Source organism: Patagioenas fasciata, chromosome 1 (assembly GCF_037038585.1).
Source record: "Patagioenas fasciata isolate bPatFas1 chromosome 1, bPatFas1.hap1, whole genome shotgun sequence".
Lineage (NCBI taxonomy): Eukaryota > Metazoa > Chordata > Aves > Columbiformes > Columbidae > Patagioenas > Patagioenas fasciata.
The window spans coordinates 152725236-152750316 of NC_092520.1; the positions used below are offsets into that span (position 1 = coordinate 152725236).

A 25081-nucleotide genomic window follows, 5' to 3' on the forward strand; every position below is an offset into this window, starting at 1 on the left:
TTTGCGCATGCGTACCTGGCCCTTAGTGCTGTCCGACCGGTTTCCCGCCTTTCCTGGGGGTTGGGAGCCGCTGAGGCGGCCCCGCGTCACCTCATCCCCGTCCGCCTCTCGCCCAGGGGGCCCCCGAGGGACCCTGAGCGCTGGAAGAGGCTCTGGTGGGGGTGAGGGGTTTTGGGTGAAGCGGTGTCCCTTCCCGCCTGCGGGAGGGTGTGAGGAGCCCTCTCCCCCCGCCGCCGGTGCGTCCTCGCCGTGTGAGGTGGCGGCTGCCGCGGTGGGCGCTGCACTGCGGGGGTGAGGTGGGGAGAGGGATGAAAGGTGGTCGGGCGGGGAGTAAGGAACTGGGTTGGGACACCGCAGTGCCCCCACAGCCTTTGACACTCCAGTGGCTTCTCCCCAAAACCTGTGATCGCGATGGGGAGGTGCAGGCTCAAGCTTCTCTCAATGCTCTGAGGTAGAAGAAGGTGGGCCCCCACAGTGAAAAGCCCCACATAGGAGATTCGCACAAATACTGGTTTATTTCAAATCTTTTTTGGGCAGAGTGAAAAGAAGGAGGTGAATTTCCCTGAAAGATCCTTGTTAAGTACACATCTGTGGACTGAAGATACACCAGCTGGCTGAAGTAGGTAGCTCCACAGGAGGGGTGAAGGCTGGATGGTGGTGGGAGGTGGCAAGATTGTGTTGCAGGGGTGTCAAACTCATTTTAACTGGGGGGCCACATCAGCTTCACGGTTGCCCTCAAAAGGGCCGCATGTAATTTTAGGACTGTATAAATGTAGGAGTAGTGGCTTCTGGTAAAAATCAGTTTGATAACCCTGGTCTAGAGGAACTGGGGAGTTTTGCTTTGTACACTGATTTTCAGTGCAAAGGAGGTGCCTCTATGTGAGATAAAATACATGTAAATATCTGTTCATGCTTCCAGTTTAAAGTTGAAGCGCTTTGTCTGGCAGCAGAGAGATGCATGGCCACATGCCATACGAGTACTGTCCTCCTTAAATCAGGTTTTCAACAACTACAGTAGCTGAAAAGCAGAATGAGTCTTGAAAACTTCTCTCATCTGAGGACAATTTTAAAGCAAGAGCTTTTGATTTTCCAATTAATAATTTAAAGGTGTTGTGTTTGGTTGGTTGTGGATTTTTTTGTTTGTTGTTTGTTTGTTTAACTTCTAAGGTGTAAAAATATACTACATATATATTAAACCATACTATGTAGAGAAGCATGAATCACAGGAAGAACTGGTTATTAAAAAGCAGTTAGTAGATTAGTGTGATCACATTGTATGTAGCCATGTAATATGTGGTTAATGAACATATTTTCTTACCTACGGACACCTAATTAAAAAAAACAGAAATGGGAAACTGAGGTGTGTGAGGCAGCTGTTAATGTTAGGGGAACTTCTTAGTCCTGGAAATTCAAAAGATCTTTACTGGAGATCTCAGTTTCAGTGTGGGAGCTTAATTTTCAAATCTATTTTTGCCTTTGCTTTGGAAAACTTATTGATGTTCGTAACTGTTGAATCGTGTCTAGAATGAGAAGTTTATTCATTGCTGAGTCACATCTTGCTCAGTTTGGAAAACAGGTACTTTGAGCTGATTTTTCTTTCTGTATTCTTTCCATCTTCCAAATAATCCTGTTATTTTCAAAGGATTTTTAAAAGTATATGTTGTGTGATGCTTTACTTGAAATGCTTCATACTTCTTGCTATCAGACAAAGACAAGAAACATTTCAGGAAGGATTCAGTAGCTTGCTATTTCCTGTTGTATTTGTTTATTGTTTCTATTGTTGATAAAGCACTAAGGAAAAATGATTTTATTTTCTCACTCATGCGTTTAATGATGACAACTATGCTCTTTCTAAATAGATATTTTACTCCTTAAATATTTATAAAAATACACAGAACATATAAAAGTTAGTATTACTGAAGTAAATGAATATTGTTTTTTTAGGAAAGCAGTGTATTTGTAAAAAATACAGAAACTGCATTAGTTGCATTACAGAATGCAAAGGCATAGCAGCTAAAAATAAAGCTAATTCAGAAAGTGAAAGTTTACCAGGATTTTTTAAAATGGCATATGCGCGTGTATATTTGTGTGTCTAGCATGGGATGGCTTGTAGAATTAGATTGTTCTTTATGGTTCATCTTTACCATATTTTGTAAAATAGAATACTGGCATAGCTTTTTGGGAATGCAGTACTGGATATGACAAAATACATCAAAAACATTATGGAAGTTGAGCAGGCAGGCACCTTAAGAAAGTGCGTAATTTACCCCTTGTTTTTCTGCAGAATCAAGTATGTTCCTACTAGCCCTCATAACGTTTTTACTCGGTTCTTCATCCTGTGGATTACCTCAAAACTGAAACAGTTTGACTACTTGAATATCCTTACAGGGAGAGACTGTTACAAGGGTGTCCATAACAGGTCAATGTAAGCATGAAAACATATTTACCTTCAAGTATTGTGGGGAAAGTTATGTAACAAATACACCATTTCAGTAGGAAGAAAATCTCATTATGGCACCATCAGGAAGGAAGCATGGAGGAAAAGCTGGTAAACCAGTACAGGAAGATCAAGCCATTCCTGCCTATGACTTTCAGGAGGAAAGAAAAGAGCTGAGTGGATCAGAGGAAGATACTAGAGAAGGTGCTTAAGTGGGTTTTTTGAAATATTTTTTTTTTAAAACATGAAGTTTGTAATATTTCTGACTATTAATAGAAATGAAGAGACTTTGGCTTCAGCAAGTGTCTGAGCAAGCATGGTTCATAATGTTTGTGATGCCTCAACCTATCATATAGTTTGGATTGGTAAGAAAAGCCAACAAAATAGAGTAGATGCGTATTGTACACTATAATGTCTTAAAATTAGAGGTGGAGTCTTTAAAAGAGTAGGATTTTTTTTTTACACTATTTTTTTACCTTATTTAATGCCATATCTGGTTGCATTTAACATTGTGAGATCAGGATAAAGCAGAACAATTCTGCTTGCTTGTATGGAGTGCTGAGTCAGGTAGGGTAGTTGCTGGCAGGGTTAAGAGGACTTCAGAAGAATCTGAACCGAAAAAAATAAGGAGGAAGAAGCTGAGGAAAAAAGAAAATAAGTCAACCAAGGGATTCTTGTTTAGTTTTGAGGGAATGTCATGAAAAAATTGGCTTTGCCTATAAATGCAGTTCTCATTCATCATGTGTTGGCTTTTGTAAAGTTTGATGTAACTCCATTTCTGGATTTTTGTCTTTCAGCGTCCTCCCCCTCTTTGTTAATAGAAAGGTTTTTTTTTTTTTTAAGAATATAAAAAATATTTGTGATTTTATTTTTTTAAACATCACAGTACACAATTTCAGTACTTATTTTACAGTAAAATGAAATTCTTAACAGGGATTTCTCAATATTTAGATTATTTTTACCTTTCTGATGGTTTTGAGTTGCGAGTAATTGTATAGTAGTGGACACATCTAGAACTGGTTGAGACTAGTCTAAAGGAACACCAGGCAGTGCCAGCTCAAATCCAGCATTGCAGAATAGTTAATTCATCATCTGTCAACTCCAGATTCAAAGTTTTAGGAGCTGCATGTGTTACAGATGGGAACTGAGACCCATGAGACATGTTCAGAGAAGTGGCATTACAGAAAATAATTACACTTTTAATAACTCAAATGACCCCCACAAAATATATATTTTTTGTAAATCTTTTTGAAACTTGTGTTAAGGTGAAATACCAGTACTGGACAAGCACGGAAAGAAAAGACCTTTGGCGACAACTCATGTGGTTCCAGATGACGTGGGGTAAGGTTATGATTTTTTTTTTCCAAAATAAGCAAGTCTTAAATAGATGCTGAGTTCAGTTATTCATCACACTTCTTTTGCTTGGGTTGTTTTTATGTGGTTTTGTTTGTTTGTTTGCTTGGGTTTTTAGCATTTGATTCAAAAATCAGGTGACAGATAATACAGTAGTTGCAGTAAAATTCTTTTTTCTTTCAGGAGATGATTTAAATTTTATCCTAAATTTTTGATAATGTTATTCCTTTTTTCCCTCTGATCTTAGCTATTTGAAGATATTAACAGTACTTTAAATGATCCAACTACTGCATGAAAAAAACAAAATCTTATTACAAATAAACCTTATAAAATTCAATATTTATGGGCAGTGTAAGTTTAATAAAAAAGTGTATATTGACATTGTTTTTAACAAGATTATAGCTGCCAAAGAAACTGGTGGTTTTTTTACTCTTCAGAAAAGAAAGTGATATCCTGTGGAGATGATATAAGACCAAGATAAACATTACTTATCAAGTCCCATTTTGGACTTGTCAGCTATTTTACCACTACCTTACCCACTGATGTTATCATCTTAAAATTCTTGTAAAATCAACCCTGATATTATTTGTCTTGTATTTTTCTTACTCTGCCAGTCATGCTAAATGCAATGGACTTGTTTTCACTTGATGTTCCAAATACCTTTTGTCTTTTCTTTTTGTATAGGAAATGATCAGTTTTGTTTACTGTCCTCCCTCTCTCAGGGGCCTTTAAATGCCTAATACTGCCTTTTTACTGAGGAATAAGTTAATAGATTCTAGTAATTTTTTTTTTTAAAACAGCAAATTAGCCTAAAAAAGAGACCTCTCAAAGGAGGACAAAAGGATTGTCATTTTTTATCTTGTAGAAGAGTAGCAGCTCTCACTGCTTACAAGCAATAGACATGTGAGTAAGATTAGTTTTAAGCAGACACAACAGGTCTTATTCTTAAGACAGAAAATGGGCAAATAAATCTTTTTCACGCTGTTTTGTAGGGGTGAAGTACAGAATATGCTGGAAAGATTTGGAGGTAAGTACGTTTACATTCTAATAAATTAAAAAACAGTCCATGTTTAAGTTGCAGAATTGGCAATGATTCCTTACCATAAAATAATTTTCAAGATTTACATAAAATGACCAGTCTTTGTAGCATTCTTCAGCATTTCTGAAAAAAGACAGTTTTCAGAAAAAAAAAAAAGTTATAATAAATCTAAGTAGAGCAAAGAGAAAGAAGCGAAGAACTGCATTTAAAGTGAGATGGAAGTATTAGTGTAGCTAATTAAAAAGGAAAAAGAGAAACAGGCATGAGTGCTTTTGATTATCAATTCCAATTTTAAGATGAGGTATAAAAGTTAAGTCATATTGTAGAGAAAAGGGACAATGGGAGTTAGCTGTTTTTCTCACTCCATTTTTTTTTTTGTTACAATGACGTAGAAGAAACTGGGGATTGCAAGACTTGAGTGAGAAATCAGGGGCATGTAAGTGTTAATATAAGGAGCTAAATAGAACAAGTAGTTCTAATTCTGGACAAGGCATTTTAGAAGTAGATTGTAGTTAGAATACAGAATGAACTAGGAGGTAGTATGTACTCCACACTTTCAGAAATCTAGAGAACAGGGAATCACTTGAAAAGATTATTTCAGCAATCAGGAAGGAGAGTGCCAGTTTCTAGAAGAGCGAAAGAATGAGGGTAACTAAGGCCAGTCATCTAGTGATGACAGATTTATGCATGTCACCTACTTGGATTTAGTTCAATCATCAACAGACCCTCAGATGACTTGACTTATAAATTTCTAACTAAACTCCAGGTAGCTGACAGCTTAGAGAAAAAACACATTTCACTTGTAAAGAATTTATAATATACATCACAGTGTAAAAAAGCATCAAAAAGCTGTGGAAGGAAGGGAAACCATCTTACTGCCAGTATTACACACTCAATAGGTGGTTAATACTTTCATTGTATGTACAAGAAAATGCTGTACGCAGTTATTACTCGCTTGTAAATCTTAAAGTGGAAGAGGAGTTCAAGGAATTCCCTAATCCATGAATTAAGACTTTTTGCTGTTAAGGTATGTATTAGAATGCTATTGTAGATCTAGCAGTCTAGACAGGAGGAGGACTTTGGCATTAAAAAGCTAGGATTGCTTGTGATTGAAGACTCAAAAATAGGACAGAAGGAAGGAAAAGGAATGGATGAGAGAGAGGATGCTGTCTGCTCAAAAACGATAGGTTGGGCATTAGCAGGGACAGATGCTTCAGCAAATTAGAGAGGTTTGACAGATGTTTGCTGAAATCTACTGTGAGAAGGAAAATAAATACTGTATTAAACTTAAGCTGTGACTTGTTTGTTAAACTAGAAATGTAAATTAAAGTGAAACAAACATACTAACTTATATTATCTCAAATATTTCTTAAAAACTTAAAAAGTGCTAAGTATTTCTGAAGTATGAAAAATAGTTTGCCATACATTCAATATGTTCTTAGTGATAGTAATCACATACTACTTTTAATTTATTTCTCAAATCTAAGTAATTTGAATATTACTCTGAAATGTGTGTTTTTTCTAGAAAAAAGAAAAGTGTCAGCATAACTAAATTGCTTGAAGGTCTGGAAACTCTGAGCTGGCACTGCAGTCATGCAGCTAAACTAATAAGGATTTGACTAAAATATCATTAGATACTAGAGAGAAGAGGGAGATGTCGTTGCTCAGTCAGCTTTGTGCAAGGTAGCTCGCTCTGCCTTTGAATGGAGAACTTGCTGACGTTGAGATGTACAAATACAGTGTTTGAAGATACACAGTGTGAACTTACTGGATAGTGCTTCAAATACACACGTGTGGTGATTGTATGGATGGTATGTTAGAAGTGCATGCTGGACCATAACAATCAGTAGCGGAGCACTTGACAGCAGCTTGTAAGGAGACAATTTAAATGTGGCAGCACTGCAGCCACCCTGGGTTCAAACCGCTGCACAGTTTCAGTTCACCGTGTGTGTCTGCTCGGAGCCAGTCTGACACCGCCCTGCCCAGTGTGAAAGGAGCTCAAGCTGAGTCATGTCATGGTAGGTCCTGTTTGGTCTGGCTTGAGAGAGATGGGACTCGAAGCAGATGCTGGAGGATTTGGTGGTACTGGGCAGTGAGCAATTGTGACTCCAGCAGCCAGGTGTCGGTGAGGGTATATGGGGGGTTTAGGAAAGCAGCAGTCACACCACTGCCAACAGCAGGTTGAGGGACACTCTAAACACAGCAGCCAGGAGCCCAGATGACATCAGCTTCTCTCCATTAGAACATGCCTCACTTGCTTCTCCAAAGTATAACTCATCAGTGTTTTTAATAAAAGGCACAATGTATCTTGGTATGCTTAATTTCTAAATATTTGCTTTTTAGCTGACATTAACAAGGCTCTCTTAGCTAAGAGGAAAAGATTAGAAATGTATACAAAAGCCTCACTCAAAACCAGTAACCAGAAGATTGAACATGTTTGGAAAACACAGCAAGAGCAAAGGTAACATTTACCCTTGTTTTTCAAACCTGTGAAATCAAATTCCTTTTTGTGTCACAGCATGGATAGCTGGTCCATCTTCTTGCAGTTAAATAGCAAGTAGTGTATCTACTAGTTAAATATGTGCTCAGGTCCTCTGTTTCTGCTGCCTTCAATTGTGTCCACTTGGTTAAATTGACAGTAATAGTTTAGTCTAGTACTTTCCCTTTCAACTTGAGAAGCTTAAAATTGGAATTTTGCGAGAAAGGTACCTTAAAGAGCTGGTTTGACTTTTATCTTTATTTTTGTCTTTTAAACTCCTCTTGCCTCTTAATGCATATTTAATTACTACAACTGATACTACAGGTAAAGCAAACCGAAAAATGAGACATCTGAAAACAGAAAGTCAGCAATACTTGTAACTGTCTTGGTGTTATATATATATGTATATATCTATATTTGAAACTTGCATTGACAAAATTTAAGTTTACATAGAGCAACTAGAGCGCAATGAACTAATAAATGCACTAATCAGTTTTCATTATAAACCCCTTGTGTTAAGGCCAAGATCTGTAGCTGGGTTAGAAAAACAGTAGATCTCAGAAAATCTGGTACTGTTAGGAAGAAAAGGTGTATTTTTTTTTACCCTGAGTTAAAAATCCACATTCACTCTGAAAGTGTGCATGTGTATGTATGTGTGTCCAGTTTTTCAAAATATACGGTGTTCATTTATGGCCAGATGTCAAAATAACCTGTTTTTTAATCTATGCCAGCTCCTTTTAGTCTGCCCCACGTGCGTGTTGAACCTTAACTTTCCTTGTAATTCTTCATAGCACTTGTCATACTTACGGCTAGTGTCTATTTATAGGCAGAAGCTCAATCACGAGTTCTCCCAGCAGTTCCTGACTTTATTTCAGCAATGGGATGTAGATGTGCAGAAAGCCGAGGAGCAGGAAGAAAAACTAGCGGTGGGTTTCCAGCATGGCATGTGTTTCACCGTATTTTCACAGTGAGGGAATATTGTTGTTCAGACACTCAAGAAATGTAAAAACACTTTATGGAGTTTAAACAAATATATTATTGTTTGCCTCTTGATTTAAAAATTTCATTCAAGTTCAGTGGCTCTCAAATTGTAAATGTTTAAGTTTTGGGATATATTTTAAAGTGAAGAGAGGTGCATTTGTAAGCTTTAGTGCAAATTCATAAATGGCAATAAGTGATGCCCTAAGCCAGCGTATGGCTTTAGAAAAGCCGAGACCATTTAAGGAGAAGAAAGATGTGTGCTGTGCATCCATAGTCTTTGGGTTCAGAGAACAAAGGAGTAAAAGAGAGTAGTTGTATTTTAGCATGCATTGCTTAAAAATATGCTTGCATATAATATATGTATGAGAATTTGATAATTGAAAGGGGATAGGAGCTATACAATGGAATGTAATCCCATGATGTTGCTGTATTTGTATTCCCGACACATTCGTAAATTTTGCTTTTCCCCAGGCAGCACATTTCCCTGGCATACCCTTGAGAACTGCGTTGACAAGCAATCCTCATAGGATCTCATAGGGACAATTCAGATGGGAAGGCACTTCAGGAGGTGACTCAGGGCTTAATCCAGTCTTCAGTCATTCTTTCATTAATAAGAACAAAGATAACTCTCCAGGCAGAGATCTACATTACATAACCCAGATTTCCAGTGAAGGCAGAATTTCTGATTTTAATAAATTACAGTAGTGTTACTGTCCAAGGGCTTTTGGTTAGCTAATGTGATTTTTTTTCTCTCATTTGCTTCTGCTTCAGAATATGTTTCGTCAGCAACAAAAAGTTTTTCAACAGGCAAGAATAGTTCAGAGTCAGAGACTGAAAACCATTAAGCAACTCTATGAGCAATTCTTAAAGGTACAGTAAATTTTCTTCTTAGAACGTAGCTGATGTGTATCTCATCCCTTAAGCAAGCTGTATTAATACAACCTTTATGAAATATAGAGATTTAAGGTTTATTTAAGGAGAATAACAGCCTTGCATGAATGTTAGTATCTTTCCCTTACTATCTTTCCCTTACTTGTTAAGAACATGGCTTGTTCTCACTATAGGTGCATACACATTGCATCTGTTTAATAAACAATTTAGTTAAATGTGGTCTCCCAGGGATCTGACTGGCTTGCCTGTTTCAAATATTTAACCACAACCCACTTAGTTTCTACACAGAACACAGTTTTGTACTAGTTTAGAGGTTGTGTAGGTCAGTTAAATCATCAGGATTTTGTCTTAATTCTTCCCTTAGATTTTTGGTATGTATTTTAAAAAGTGAAACTTGAAAATATATTAAAAATACATCTTAGGCTGCAATTTACTGGCTTTTATTATTTCTGGCAGATGCATCCCCCACAATGAGAACAATACTTTTTTTTTCCCTGTTGTTAACCTTTCTAGCTATTGCTATTTCATGTAAGGAAAGCAACCCTTAAAAGAAAATCAACTGGAATTCCCTTAAAATTGCCCAAGTAGAACTCTCTTCATCTCTTCCTAAGCAACATTCATTACTAAGTGTTTTCCTGTCTTTAACCTGGTATTCAAGGTGAAATGTCAACAGGAAGAATCTGGTGAAAGTAATGACTGATGCTGAAAACAGGCCCAGCTGGATGGTTATGTGATCAGTCCCCTTCAATCTTTCCTGTTGCTTTATGCATTATTTTTGTATTTGCTGGCAGTCCTTACAAACACTATTTTTTTGACAATGCTTACAGAGCATATTGTATTTTAAACACAATACAGATCAGCCATGGTGGGTTTAGGTTTGTGTGTATGGTTTTGTTGTTGCTATTGTTTTTTGTTTGATTAGGGGTTTTTTGTTGTTGCTTCTTTATTTTGTGTGTGTGTTTTTGGTTTTTTTTACGAAGTAGCTAACATAATAGCAAACAAAAAATGATCATGAGTACAACTACTCAAAAATTTGACTTTTCAGTTTAAAAAGTTTTTCCCTGTCATTTTATACTAAGAACAAAATACTGTATTCCCAGAATTTCCTTCCCCACTATTTTTATAAGTAAGGTGTTAGAAAATAAACTGTGAGAAAAATGAAAGTACTCTAAACGATTGGTTTTCTAAGGAATGTAGAGGTACAGTACCATAGACTCACTGAAGGGCAGAGGTTGGAAGGGGGGTCTGGAAGTCATCTGGTGGTACAGCAGGTCTACCTAGAGTCAGCTGTGCAGGACTTCTGCCCATATGGTTTTTGAGTATTTCTAAGGATGGAGATTCCACAACCTCTCCTGGCAACCTGATCAGTGCTGGCTCACAGTAAAAAGATGTTTCCTGATGTTCAGAAGGATCTTCTTGTGTTTTCAGTTTATGCCCATTGGTCCTGTTACAAGGTCCCTCTGAGAAGAGCCTGGCCCAATCTTCTTTGCATCCCCCTTCAGGTTATTTATGCACAGATCAGATTATGTGTAAGAAAGATCCCCCTGAGCCTGCTCTTCTCCAGGCTGAACAATTCCAGTGGTCTCAGCCTTTCCTCCTAAGAGAAATGCTCCTGTCCTTTCATTATCTCCATGGCCCTTTGTTTAGCTTTCTCCAGTATGTCAGTGTCTCTGTTGTACTGAGGAGTCTGGAACTGGACCGAGCCCTCCAGGTGCTCACCAGTGTTGAGAAGAGGGGAAGGATCACCTCCCTCAACCTGCTGGAAGAACTTCTAATGCAGCCTAGGGGACCATCAGCTTTCTTTCCTTCAAGGGCACACTGCTAACTCATGGTCAGCTTGGTGTCCACCAGGACCCCAGGTCCTTTGCTACCAAGCTGCTTTTCCAGCAGGCTGGCCTCCAGCATATACTGGTGCAAGGAGCAGATTCAAGTCTCTCAGTTTCCGACAAACTCTAATTTCTGTTCAAGTCATTTCCTAACTGGTCCCTTTTTGAAATTTCAGATAGTTATGATATATTTGGATTTTTTTCAAGTCTGGTAGTTTCAAAAATTAAATCTGAAATAGAGTGATTCTTAGTTTAAGATGATAGGAAAAATTTACAGAGGATGTTACAGAGCATAAATAAATAACTGTTCCAAAATGTCAAGAATGTCTTCATCAACAAATGAAAAACCTGAACAGGGGGTGAACTATTACTTTGATTTTTCTCGTCAAAGAAGATCAAAAGGTAGAAACGAAGCCTCAGATAAGTTTAACTAAATACAAGTCAATGAAAACACAACTACACACATATATAGAGTTAGGCATAATTGTATGTACAAAAGGCAACACAGCCAGCACCTTCACCTGGCTTATTTGGGAAAGAAGTATGCAAAGAGGAAGAAAGTCAATGGTTTTTTTAATAGTCCTTACCTCAAGTCTCCAAGGTTGTCGTAATATTAAACCATACCCCTGTCATTCCTGACAGATGTCTGTTTAATCTTGTAGAACTCTTTATCTTTACTGAAATGCAGGATAACTAGCTGAGACTTTACAGATGCTGACTGGAGGGGACTTTTCTTCACAGGGCTTATATTGTTTAAACAGAAATGTAGACTGGAGTACAAAGTCCTAAAAAAATTTGTCTTTCAAGTTTGTGACAGAACAAATCAATTATCAGTGACCAGAACTGCTGTAAAATTAAATTGTAGTCTGAATAATGGTTGGTTTGTTTTAAATTAACCCTTTGACATTGAACAGTTCTGAATTAAGATTATTATTAACTTCAGAGCATGGAGGAGTTGGAGAAGAGCAATGAGAATCTTCTAGCTGGTGCACAAAATGAACTTCGCAAAGAAATGGCTATGTTGCAAAAGAAGATTATGATGGACACTGTAAGTATCAGATCTATGAAGAAGTCAGTTAAATGCAAAAATGGAACATTCTATTAAAAGTCATTTGACATTAATTTAATTAGCTCAAAGGGATCATATTGATATGACATTTGTTCAGTATTTATCTCCTTTTCTTGTAACAGCAACAGCAGGAGATGGCAACTGTTCGCAAGTCTCTTCAGTCCATGTTATTCTGATGGCTCAATGGAGAAACAACTTGTACCTAAGTAACATGATACAAGTATAGGCATTAGCCATAGAGAAGTATGTTAAGATTTACATGTTTTACAGTTTCTATTAAATACTTTCATAGATTGTTCTAATCTTGTGTCTGATAATGTTGTAAGAGTGTATATTAGTAAATTTATTACTTTGGCAGGGTATGGACCCCAAACCATTTACTGTCTGTCCAATTAATCTTTACTTAACACTCATTTTCAGTAGCATTGGACTGTTTAAATTGTTTCACTTTTTATAATGCCAAATTGTAACAATGGGCAGGATTAATGAAAAATGCATTACCCAGATTGTACATAATAACTTTAGGCCTTTAGGCACATTGTACAAATAGAAGCATTTTTCACAAGATGCAGAATTTAAGATTTTCATAGTTTTAACATTTAGTCTGCTGGCATATCAGCAGTTATAAATGCTCACAGAGTATTATACAGCTCATGTAACATTGTTTAATGATGTGTATTATGGTAAAATTAAGACAATTTTGTTAACTTTTTTGTTAGGTTAGGTATTGTAATATCTTTGTACTAGTAAAAGAGTTATGGAGTTCTGCAATTTGTCCAAAAAGCAGGTTTCTTTAGTTGAATGATGACCTGACTATCACAGCCTTATAAGACATCTGCTCAAGTAAGCATCATTAAAACATTAGCATTTTGGGGTGCATAGTTCTTGTAGAACCACTGCTAGAAGTAATCTAGCTCATTTATTTAGTACAAGCTGTAACAAGCTGTTGAGATGGAATATTAACTTTTTTTGCAGTTCAAAGGACAAGCAATTTAGGGAAGCCTAAGTTTTAAGGATAAAGCATTTATCCTTTATGTATCTCAATACAGTACATCAGTATAAATTAAACAATTGTCTTAGCTTGCATGCAGTTTTACAGAAAACCATTACACCTCAATATCCACTTTTATAAATTAAGTAGCTCCTAATATATTTAATGCTTTGATTTAATACAACAGTATATAAAACACAAACCAACCACACACCCACACGTGGACATGCGATGTTTTCATAATGATGTATTTCAAAACCAGTCCATACAGACTCTTCTCAGCTTACTAGCATTTTTAGTTCAGAATCAAATCACTTGATGGTTCTCTGGTTCTGGGAGCCAGATTAGTGACAGCTAACTTACAGAAACTTCACTATGGGATTGCAACTGAAGTTGAACAAACTCTTTTTCTTCTCTGCTATGACTCCGGGAAGGAGCAAACACAGAAGTTATGTTGCTAGAATGATGTGTGAGGGCATGCAGGCCTCTCGTGGGTAACGGGTAACTACACTAATTTGTAATTGTGCTGCTGAGTCTCAGCCCTCTAAGGACAATTAGCTAATGCTATGAAATACAGCTAAGTTTTTGATTCCTACCTTCAATACTAGGTTAGTTAGTATTGCCTCATGTTTCTGGTTTTATTTGTTAGTATTGCCTCACGTTTCTTGTTTTCTTAACGATTTCTGCACTAGTTTCCTGTCATCTACGTACCTCAATCACATCCTTAAAACTACTTAAACCTACTACATGACATATTTTTGAGCATTCTGGGGAACCAAACCTTCTCAGTCTAAAAGAAAGTTGCCTATGTCTTTTCATCAGGTGGGTAATTTGTTGACAGTATTCAGACAAACTGAAATGGTGTTTACCATCTTCTGTTTGCACATGGCCTGGGTTCAGGCTAAGTTCACTTGTAGATGCTGTGTTTTTCCTAGCCTCAAAAGGGAATAGTAGGATTCATTTGAAATTGGTATTAGTCACTTGGAGTGCTAGTCCTTCAGCAGTAACTCTTACAGTTATCCCTCAAGTGTTTCAGTGTATCCTTCTTAGGCAGGAGTGTGATAGATGATATTTTATTTCCTCCAAATTTAGCAGACAATACACCATTTTTAAAGTTCTTTGAACACCTCAGGAAGTCTTTTTGAATTAACATGCAGCTAGGAAGCTGCAGTGGCAATATTTTCAAAACAAACCATAGCATTCTTTATTGTACAGTTCAGGAAGGACTTCATAAACTCACAGCTTGGCTACATATCAAAAACTGAAAGTAGTAATGGAAACTTACATTCAACAGCTTTTTACAAAAATAATATTCAAATAGTACCTCTTTAAAGGAGCTTAAGCTTATAGAGTTTGTGTGCAAGTCATAATTTGGTCATACAAATAATAAGCTACTTTCATTCAGCTTTTCTCTAATGACAACAGCCCCTCAACTGAGCACGTTATGTTAGCCAGACGGGTCTGTTCTTAAAGACAGAGAGAAGCTGATAGTGGGCCTGACATTCTGTTGTAGAGAATTTTACTATACATGATGGTTTAGGTCCATGGAGTTTTGTTTGGATAAAGTACAGTGATAGCTACAAGACAAATTAGACTATAAGGTATATGAACACAGTGATAACAAACATGACTTCAGAGGGAATTACATATGGGTATGTTGCATTGTCACAGTCAAACAGTCACAGTCATTTAAGTTTATCAATTAACTTTGTCATTCACTTGTGTAGTTTCACAGATACAAGTTAGGGGAAGTAAAGTTTGTGTCCTCAAAGTACACAACTACCTATAGTCTAGATAATGATGGAATACAATGAGGCAAACCTTATTATGACCACAAAAGCAGAAACTGGCCTTGAAAGAAAATACAAGCTACAATTGTATTTTGTAACAGTAAGTTATATACTTAGAGAATGCATGAATCCTAAAGGCACTCTTAACAGTATTCTGAAATAGAAGAAAAATTTCCTGAGCTGTACCTACTTCATAATGCTGTTCCAGTAGCTTTTTCTTTAGAAATACTAGAACAGAGATTAACAAGTAGTTTTACCTCATTTTACCAGTCTTACTAATGCAGTACTGTATTCACTGATACCTCTGACTACCACTTCACAGCAGTTCCAAGAAGACTTCAGAAACTAACACTAGAAGATTAGTCACTTGGTCTAGGGAAAAGTGAAACTCCTCTTCAAATTCTGTTTGGTAGCACCTTGGTTTGCAGTCTATTATACATTCACCAGACTAGAAGTACAGAATGATGGTTACCTAATAGGAAATGGCAGCAATTTCAATGTGGAATTTATGGTATGACATAACAGCTGCAATGTCTAAAACACCAGAGGAAATAAATCCTGGTGCAAAAGTACTGATCACACTTGAATCTGCAGGACTTTGTATTTAGTCATTCTAACATATGGTGATGTCTGAGACAGAGTGACCTTTCTCATAAAACTATTTTCTTGAAAAGCTTAATCTGTCTTCCCCAGCTGCTTCATTCAACATTCCCCTAACTGCTGCTTCTCTTGTCCTTGACCTATTTAATCAGTCATTATGGTTTTGAACCTGTTCAGGAGCTTGATGAGATGAAATTCTGAAGACATGTATATGAAGATGAGCAGCAATCTGTAGGCATACACCAGTGGCATATCTCAGCATATCAAACAAGGATATGAACTTAAAAAGAACAAAACAAAGCATGTTAAAAAAAAAAAAAGTTGTTTCTACTATAAATTCAGCTATATGTTAATCAGAATCTATGCAAGTGACAAGTTTAACAAGCATTTTAACTTATAGATATATGGTGGTCTAGTTTAGAAGAAAAAAAAGGAAGAAACCCCAAAATACCACACCCAAAATACAAATCCCCCAAACCCCAAAACAACAAACAGCATTAAACATTTACAAAGTCTGATTAAAAAAAACGTAGTCTGCAGTTCACAGAATAACTTCAAACAAACCACCTGGACTAAAACATAATTGCAAGAGAGATCTATGAATTTACTTTCACATCTCTGTTCCAAGGAAAGAAAGCCAGTCAGCTCCCGAAAATACATGTTTACATGGTGTCCTGGCACTGCCTCCGCAGTGACAGCTGAAATCTGAGCAAGTCAGAAGTGGCAGAGCAGAGTGACAGTGACAGTTCTCAATCCATTCCTTTTAGTATGCTCCAAAGGAAAAGTATAAAACGAAATGCTTACCAGTGCTATCCATAGAACAATATATTCATCAATGCAACTGTTGAAGTACTGGTCCAAAAACAGAAGTCCTGGCCCAATAAATGCAGTGTCCTGAAGACAGATTTCACTTTTTGTCATGTGAGCCACCTATGTGAAAAGAAAAAAACAAGGAAAAATGACACACAAATATGCATCACTGCAAGATGCTGTCCTTGCCCAGCCACAGCCTGCTGGCTACTGTTCCGGGGCAGTAGACAGGCCAAGGGCTTCACAAATGCTTCAGGGCCTGCTGCTTCCTGAAAAGTTTTTTTTTCCCCAAGGCCCAAGTAACCTCTTCCCAGGTTATTCAATCAATACAGAGCACTTTAATCAGTGATAACTGCTGTTTGATTTATCAGTTGGTGTTTGTTCATTTTATTTATATAAGAAATGTGTACGTCCTTCAGTGTTCTTTTCTAAGTTCCAACTATACCAGTGCATTTTAGCTACTTGCAGGGGTTCCCCACTCTTATTTTGTCAGTACTGTATTTGAAGGGTAAGACTATACAAGTTCATTACTGAAAATGAATACTATTGATTTGAAATGTTGTTCTCAAGTCTAACTTGAAAATTTTGGCTTTACTTAGCTAAGAGCTAACTAGAAACCAGACTTTTGCTTAGGTGACAAGACTTGTTTTCACTGTTTAGCAGAGAGAGCAATATATGCACAGAAGCACTTTACAGAATGATGAAGAGATTACTGAGGGTGAAGGGAGGGAATCCATTGCTCACACACACCCTGATCCTTCCATATTTAGCACTCTTATAGACAACTTGAGTTCACCTTTAACTGAGAGCCAGAAGAAGGGTTTTTTGTAAGAAATTGGAGACCTTATAGAGGACATATGAAGACTCCATACCAGGAAGCTCAAAAATGGCAGAAGGAAAGTAGCCTAGGTGACAAGTTTGCTGTAAGAAATCACCCATTCATTCCTTGACACTTGTCAAGGTATTGAGAGGTTCCTATAAAGAAGTTGGTCTCTTGGCATAACATAAATCAGGTTCAACTCTACACTGGACAGCAAAATTCACAGAAAAGCCTGTGAGTGTCATATCCTAACAAACCACAGCAGCTTACATCCAGAGAAGAGCTGACAGAGGCTTCCACTCCTAACCAGCAGAGGATGCATCTCTTCTGCTAAAGGAGGGATTCCTGGCTCACATCCGGCACGACATACAGGAGCTACACAGCGTTAGTGCCCATGGAGCAGCTCTGGCACATCCACACAAACTGCACAGACCTCATCTGTCTGCTGGGCCTCCCACCTGGTCACGCCTCAAGTTTTTACTGCACTTTGCTCACTCGGGTGCCTGAAGGACAAGGCCTCCTGAAATAGGATCAGAAAACTGTGAGAGCTAAACCCACAAAATCCTTTCCTGCTACCTTTACAGGTATGCCTCTGGAGCAGACTATCCTCAAACCTACACATAAAGCATCAAGGGAAGCCTGGGACGCTCATGTCCACAAATGAGCTGAGGTACATGCAGTGATGACTGGTGGCTACCAGGACCCAGGGGTCCTCTGAGTGACCAAGGCAGCCAAGGTGTTTGACAGAAGAGATGAACTGCTTCAAGTTCCATCTTAAGGCTCATTCTTACCAGCATCCTGTCTCTCAAATCAAGCTAGTAACTCACTAGGGGAACACCTGTTTAGCAAGCAAGTCTGTAGAATACCTGTTTTCTAGTGTTTGAAAAATGTCATGCTCGGGATAAAAAAAAAAAAAGCAGCTGGCTAGATTACTGTTGTTAGCAAATACATAATAAGGCAGATTTTTTTTTTAATCCATTGATGAGGTTTTATATTACAAAAGAGATCAAGATATAAAAGTTTCTCTCTTCATTTCAATGATTAAAGTAAATTCCTTTTTCAGATAATTAAATCAGAAGTCGCAGCACTCTTAGTAAGGCTTGAGGGCCCACAGTTATGATGTTAAAGACAGTATATCTCTAGGAGTAAGTTAAAGCTGAAAGTTCTAACCAATGCATTCAACAATAAATACGTGTTTGTATCAGTGTCATATATAATGTCTCTGTAGGAGCCTGAGTCTAGTTCAGTGTCTTGGTCATAATGAAACTGGTAATACAGCAGCAGAGCAGAATGGGAAAACTTGCAGTGCACTGATCCAGCAAGCGTTAAGCCAAGAACTGGTTTATTTTTAGGAGGTTTAGGACTGAAATAAGATTCCTTACCACCAACTTCTGTGAGATCTTAGCGTTCACAAATCCAAATGTCAAGACATACAAGCAAGAATGTTTTTCAAACAGCTGAGTTGTAGACTTTTTATAGATCATAACAGCCAGCATGATAAGTAGTCCAATGTGCAAGCCTGGTGAAAGAACACTTGTTCCCTGAAATACAAATGGACAAAGTTTATTTTAGGCTTCAGTCACACAGTAAGGTCCAGATACGTATTGCAAATCCCGTTAAACAAAACCAGAGTTGTAAAATCTCAGGGGCAGTCAGTTAGCATCATGCCAATGCTATTAGTATCCTTTGCAATGACCGCTAATTGCTTTTGTAAGAAAATACATTGCTGGTTCCTGTGACAGAAGAAATCCAGTAACAGGTAGGGAGAAGGCAGATAATGAAGTCTTTGCTTTAGCCATCCAACACTCATATGCTTGTCTGCTTAAATGCTTAAACAGATAAAACCTTTATAATCATCTGAAGTGCAATAAATTATGGGCATAAACGATTCAAAGCTCATTCTGATCTTTAAAGCAACTTACTGCTATTGTAGATCCATTCTTTCCAACCCCTCCACCAAAGATGACACGGAAGTAATTGAAACAAGAAAGTGCTGTTCCACACAGTATGCCAAGAACTGCAAGGAACTTCAGCTCTAAGCCGACAAAAGGGACCTTAGTAGGAAAAACAAGAGAAAGGTATTAAAGGATAACACACTTTTTAGCAGGTATCAATAGCTTTTTTAATCGCTCTTTAAACAATTGTTTTATTTGAGCTCTGGCTTTCTTGGGAATGAATTCAGGAGGACAGTGTTTGAAATTTATTGCCTTATTTGGGAGATGACAAATTTCTTTTGTAATGTTTAAGCTCAACTTTTGAGTACTTATGTTCTGGTCTTGAAATTCACGTAGATCTTCCTGTGTTTGTCCTTACCATATTCTTCAAATATTTTTACTACGTAAGCAAAACTGTGACACAGAATACTGCACCACCAATGCACGGGAGGGGGAAGCAGGATAGTTCCTTCTATTTTGCTGGGTAACACAGTAACAAACCACAGGAAATGCAAACACCATCTGCCTGCTTTGTGTTTTGGTACATGTTGTTTGTATGCTGTATCTTTGCATTCAGAATAGTCTCCAGATACAAATTTTAATTAAACAGTTACCTTTCAGAATCAACTGCAGTTTCAAGGAAACTTCCAAAGGCAGCAGGGGATTTAAAAACAAACAAACAAAAATAAATAGTAATAAATTGAAACCATTGATTATATTTTTGACTGTAGATTGTTTTGAGATACAGCATAAGTACCACAGATTTTAATATTGAAGAAAAAAAAATCATCATGATTTAAGTCTAATGCCCCTACGTTATTTTCCAACATGAAAATAAGCTGTTTGAATATGGAACAAAAGCACCTTGCAGGATGGGGAAACAAAGTTTAGCTAAATATTTCTTAATTGCTGAGTAAACTCGTGAATCAGTATGAATTCCTCAGTGGTTTAGGTTTACATTTGCACTGGTTACCAATAGCATGGAATAGTCTCAGCTCTTTTGTGAGCTATAACCAAGCAGAACAATACATTTCTGGGTAAAGACCCTAGAAAGGATGAAGACATTAGTCTAATATACTTCTGACACCATCCACTAAAGTACCTCTTTAAAGATCAGAATAAAAGACAGTGGTAGGGAAATGCTTTCAGACAGAAAATAATTCTTTAAATATAGATATTTACATTTGTGTTGGACCTGACATAAACGTTAGAAGTCAGCACATGTGCATCAGAACATAAATATGGATTACATAACCACAAATCCCGTAACTTCATCCCATGGTTTTGTTAGATTAAAGCGGGGGTGATCAAACTCATCTTCACTGGGCGCCGTATCAGGCATCGTATAAATCACTTAACAGAAATTTACGTCTCTCAATATACAAAAGGAATAAAACTAGAACAAAAAGTATTTGTTAATGCTTAAGTATCTGCAGTCTTTGTTCCAGACCAGAAGTTTATATGTGGCAGATGGGGTCTTTTTTCCTCTGTGTAACTCTAAATTTGTGCCTGGGAAGTCACACCATCACACCTAAGTTAACTACAACATAAAAATAACCTACGTTTGTGCAATAAGCTAAACCAGAACATTGGACAACAAGGAGGTGTTGACGGTACTTGCAGAGGATAACTTCATATACCACAGGAACTGCAACACTTAACAGGAGCTGAATACTCAGTGGGAATTCTGAACACTTAACACACTTACCTTATAGTCCCATAATGCTGTTCCACCATATGCAGATATCAAGAGCAGCATTGTTATGGCTATCTGAACTTCAGTTACATCAAGTCTATGAAGGAAAAAAGAAAGAGATTTAGTTAAAGAAAAGGTCTTTTTGCTGAAAGACAGGGAGCAGAGCAAGGGGATAAAGCAAAACAAAACGGTAACTTTATCTCCTTGAAAGTATTTCAAATTACCTCAACGCATATAAATATGATTTTCCTTGACTGAGAAGGGCACTGTATATGGAGCAACACATCTTTGGTTCAGATTTAAAAACAAACCTATACTCTGTATCTAAAGCAACCTACATATAATTTTAATACCGGGAAAACCTTGAATGTTAACTATTTGAGAACTTCATATAAATTTACACGTGTTGCTGTGTTAAGTATCAAATGAAAGTTTAAGGCAAGCTCACAGTAAATACAATCGAACATATCCATTAAAAGCATATAATATAGAAGTATAGACCAAGAGGAACGGGCTGGGACAGAAGGGATTTTTTAAGCCATCATATCATGAAAACCTCACAGATACAGCCTGTAAAACATATGGCCAGTATTTTGAGGAGAGAGTCAGTGGATAGCTAAGCATCTGTCCTGTTTCAGAGGACATATCGTTGATATCTTGGTTTTTTTCCTTAAAAACATTTTATAAATAGGTGTCCCTGTATGCCCCCTAAAGTCTAGACTCTGTATTCCACCTTCTTTGTTCTCAGACAAGACAGCCAGACTCTCTCTTACTGTATTTGATTGCTGAAATGCTTTGAGAAAACCTGAATATATAAAACCAGTTAAGCAGAGGCTCAAGAGACAGAATTGATACTTTCAATAAAGCTTTAAAATAAGTAAGTGTGCACATCTAAAGTACCTTTTATGCCACCAAAGGTTTTGAGACAGGCACCTGATCTTTGTACTGAAGTGACAGTGACAATACAGTGCCAGTGGATGTTTAAAATACAACATTTCTTTAAGCAGTTAGAATAAAATTGCTGTTTTAAGTTGTTATGACCAAAGGCAACATGTATCATTACTTGCTTAGCATGTGAACTGTTTGCAGAGGAAACAGGGTGTTTTGAAAGGGAGATAGGAATCAACTCTTGGCTAATGGAACACATTTATCTGATCATGATAATCACAGTAACATTAAACTTTCAGAAAGATCATGATAAAATAGACCAAGTTTCATCACAAGCTTCAGATTGTTGGTCTTAGGAGAGCCAAAGCTTAAGCTGCAACTAGACGACATGCTGAGGTGCTCATCACTCTTCAAAGCTGTGGGAATGGGCAGTCCTCTCATCTCTATGCCCTTGTGCTCCCTCATCTATACTGGCAGTGGTGCTCATGGGCCTGTAAGGTGGACTGGGTCAGCTTGCCAGCCTCACATCACATTGTTATCTTCTGCACGTTTCATGAATTGGCTTGAAGTCAAGCGAGTCTGTGGAGGGGGGAAATGGGACAGCGCTGCTGGGAGGGGGCTTTTCTCTACCAGGGCTGAAGTGTCACACCTGCCCAGTCGCTGCTGTAGCTGCACACTGAACTTGTCAGTTACGTTGTGCAAAACCATCCATACACAAGGGCGAGTGTTTAAAGTTCACACTTCCACTATTAAAACCTATTTCTAAGCTGTCCTGCGCTTGCTGTTGTTGGTGGCAGGAGGAGGCTCAAACTTGAAGTTGAATCATTTTATGTGCTGAAGTTTAGTACTTAATTTTACAGAGGCTTAGATGGCTGTTTGCAACACAACCCAAATCAGAGTCCAAAGATTTTAATCAGACACTGTGCAGTAATTCTACACAACCTGGCCATGGCACAGTACCCGGCTACATTGATCCTTCTTGGCCAATCAGCACTAGGTATCTTATCTGTCATTTGACTTCTAAAATCAAGCGCCGCTAATTCAGGAACAGCATCAGTGAAAGCTTCAGTCCGTGTTATTAAGTCTTATCATATTTAGAGTAATATACTGTTGCCTTCATCTAGTCTCTCACCTCTATACTCAAGAGAAATAAAATTGTGAGCCTTGAAACAACTCCAATCTGTTCTCACTAAACAGAAATAAGTTATCTTGGAGAAAAGTTGTGTCTATTTAACTTCAAACAGTAAGCACAGAACACCAAGCCATTCCGAACTGCTTGTACTATGCACTATCACTATACTTAGTGCTTTCCTGATGTAGGGGAATCATTCTCACATTTTATGCAAGAACAAAAGGCACAGAAAAGCAACCATTTATGCAAAAACCCAGAGCTCATGGCATAATCCACCTCCCTTCACTGTACTCCACTGTCACATAAGGAAATGATAATATTTCAGCCATCTGAAATCTCTCTCTCTTTTTGCTTGCAGCACAAGATGTCCATTAAAAAAAAAAGCAGGATGGGTAGGTAGCTAGAAGAGTTACAGCTTTTGTGATAAAACGTGTTATCAGCAAATAAAAAAGAGCTCTTGGCACTATTGCAGAGACAGCTTTCTTTTGATACAGACATTAAACAGTATGCAAGGACAGCTGACCACTTGATCACGAGCCTGCGTGCACAGTGATGCTCAGGTTTGCTAAGGTGCTTCACGCAGGTCAGAGCTAATTAGGGTTATAGAAAGGTGACTTAGCAAGTGACTGGGATTATCAGGATAGTCTTCCTCTAGCACATATTTCCAATTTTGCTGCTATGGAAATCTCTGATGTTTTCCTCAGAAATCATTCCTGAAGTGCAGCTCATTGTCTAAAAAACAGCAAAAGGCCATGCCTAGGCACCACCAGAGCTGCGAGACGGTGCAGCAATCTCCACACTATCAGGAGTTAAATTGAAATTGGTATCTTCTATGTGAATGTCATGACTTCTCCTGTGCTGCAGTGAGATGAAATTTCAACCAAGTCATGAACAGCATCACAGCGATCACTTAAACTGTGATGCAGTACAAAACCTACAGGACATCAAAACCAGTATGAAGCACCCACATAAATCTGGGGTAATTCTTCAAGCACTGCCATAGCTCTGTAGAAGTCCATGCAAAAGGATGCACTGGATGCAAAGAGCTTGTTCAAAGGAAGACTGAAGATGTCTATGGAAGGGAAACCTATTAACAGAGAAATTTCTCTAAAAAAAATGTGTGTGGTTCAGAGTCCTCTGGGCTGAAACTGTTCTATGGCTGGGAGGCTATGAAGGCAGGGACTGTAGATGCTTGCTCTGTTTCTACTCCTACACAGAGCACTTGTTTATACTGCAGGCAAGATCTCTCTGGGCTGAGCCTGCATGGTGCTTGCATGAGTTCCACAAACAAATCTGCAGACAGAAGTGTGAAATGCATGCAAACAAAACATATCCAGCTAACACCAGCTGCTAAAAGGACAGGTCCTCTGCTCAGTATTAGAGAGTTTTAAAATTCTGGCCAGGTAAGACACAGGTCTGCTAGGGCAGAAGGGAGATGAGGAAGAAGGTAAGAGTAAGAGAGAGCAGGGAAAAAAACATGAAGAAATGTAGCTAGCAGTCTCATTAAGCCCCATGTACATCTAAAGACATCTACTTACTTTCCAAACCTTAGTATGCCTGATACATATGTCTGCCAGTGAGCAGAATAGAACATGAACAGTCCCACGAAACAACAGAAAAACAGCCAGTCAGGGTGTGTTCCTAGTCGGATTGCTATGCAGGATCCAAGGACAACAAAAACTGAAAAGCAGAAATGAACATGTTAGTCACAAACCCTCTTTGTTTGCAGCAAAATTAAAAAAATATATATATAAATCACATGGCATTTTGCATCACTATAACAAAGTACTGATATGACATACTTTACTGAGTAGCTCCCTTGGGGACAGTCCTGGCAAGGAGAGACCAAAAACACAGGACTCCTTTTCTTCTAAGCAAGGCCCCCATGTAACCTACAGTGGTCATTCTCTCCTCTGGCCTTGTCACCTCATGTTCTTTGTGACACTGACAGCTTCACCTGAAGGGCCCAGCTCAGACTGGTAGTTGCACTGCTCTGGGAAGTGAGGTGTAAAGAACACACCAACTCTCAGGACAAATATTTCAGCCATTAAGCTTTTACAGAGGTACAGGCATTGCCAACAGCAGCTAAGCTAGGGGAAGTAAAACTGAGCAAGGGTTACTTGTTATGGAGTACAAATCAACTTTTATTTTAAACTTATTCTTCTAAGGAACATAAATTATCCTTCTCTCAAGTGCCAGGCTAGATGCCCTATTACCAAACTGATATTTTGGCACCTCACTCCTACAGCAGAACCCTTAGTTTCACATGGCAGCATAAGCCTTTTAGGTACTTAAAATCCTTTAGTAGGCATCACTTGTACCTTATTGGAAAACACAGTCTATGT

The 25081-nt window shown here is 38.0% G+C and overlaps 2 protein-coding genes across 8 annotated transcripts in view; one reads left to right on the forward strand and one right to left on the reverse strand.

Moving 5' to 3' along the window:
- Positions 1–23166, forward strand: SYCP3 (synaptonemal complex protein 3). 6 transcript variants are annotated; one of them, XM_065840457.2, is made up of 10 exons: positions 6–291; positions 538–623; positions 2494–2641; positions 3703–3778; positions 4783–4817; positions 7173–7290; positions 8135–8234; positions 9061–9159; positions 11950–12054; positions 12198–23166. In XM_065840457.2, the coding sequence occupies exons 3-10, from the start codon at positions 2512–2514 to the stop codon at positions 12249–12251; spliced, it is 717 nt and encodes a 238-aa protein (XP_065696529.1). In that variant the 5' UTR covers positions 6–291; positions 538–623; positions 2494–2511; the 3' UTR covers positions 12252–23166. The 6 variants fall into 6 exon arrangements, with proteins under 6 accessions (XP_071674212.1, XP_065696529.1, XP_065696520.1 ...); XM_065840448.2 differs by having other exon boundaries at positions 6–236; XM_065840478.2 differs by having other exon boundaries at positions 8–161.
- The window catches only part of CHPT1 (choline phosphotransferase 1), a 22732-nt gene continuing 9733 nt past the window's right edge, over positions 12083–25081 (reverse strand). The window contains exons 3-9 of one of the 2 annotated variants that reach the window (XM_065840428.2): positions 24275–24416; positions 20729–20813; positions 19009–19140; positions 18469–18627; positions 16261–16386; positions 15626–15736; positions 12083–12277 (exon numbers count right to left, since the gene is read on the reverse strand). In XM_065840428.2, the coding sequence (XP_065696500.1) occupies positions 12233–12277; positions 15626–15736; positions 16261–16386; positions 18469–18627; positions 19009–19140; positions 20729–20813; positions 24275–24416 (800 nt within the window). In that variant the 3' untranslated portion in view covers positions 12083–12232. The remainder of the gene's footprint in view (positions 12278–15625; positions 15737–16260; positions 16387–18468; positions 18628–19008; positions 19141–20728; positions 20814–24274; positions 24417–25081) is intronic. The other variant, XM_065840435.2, reaches the window with a different exon arrangement.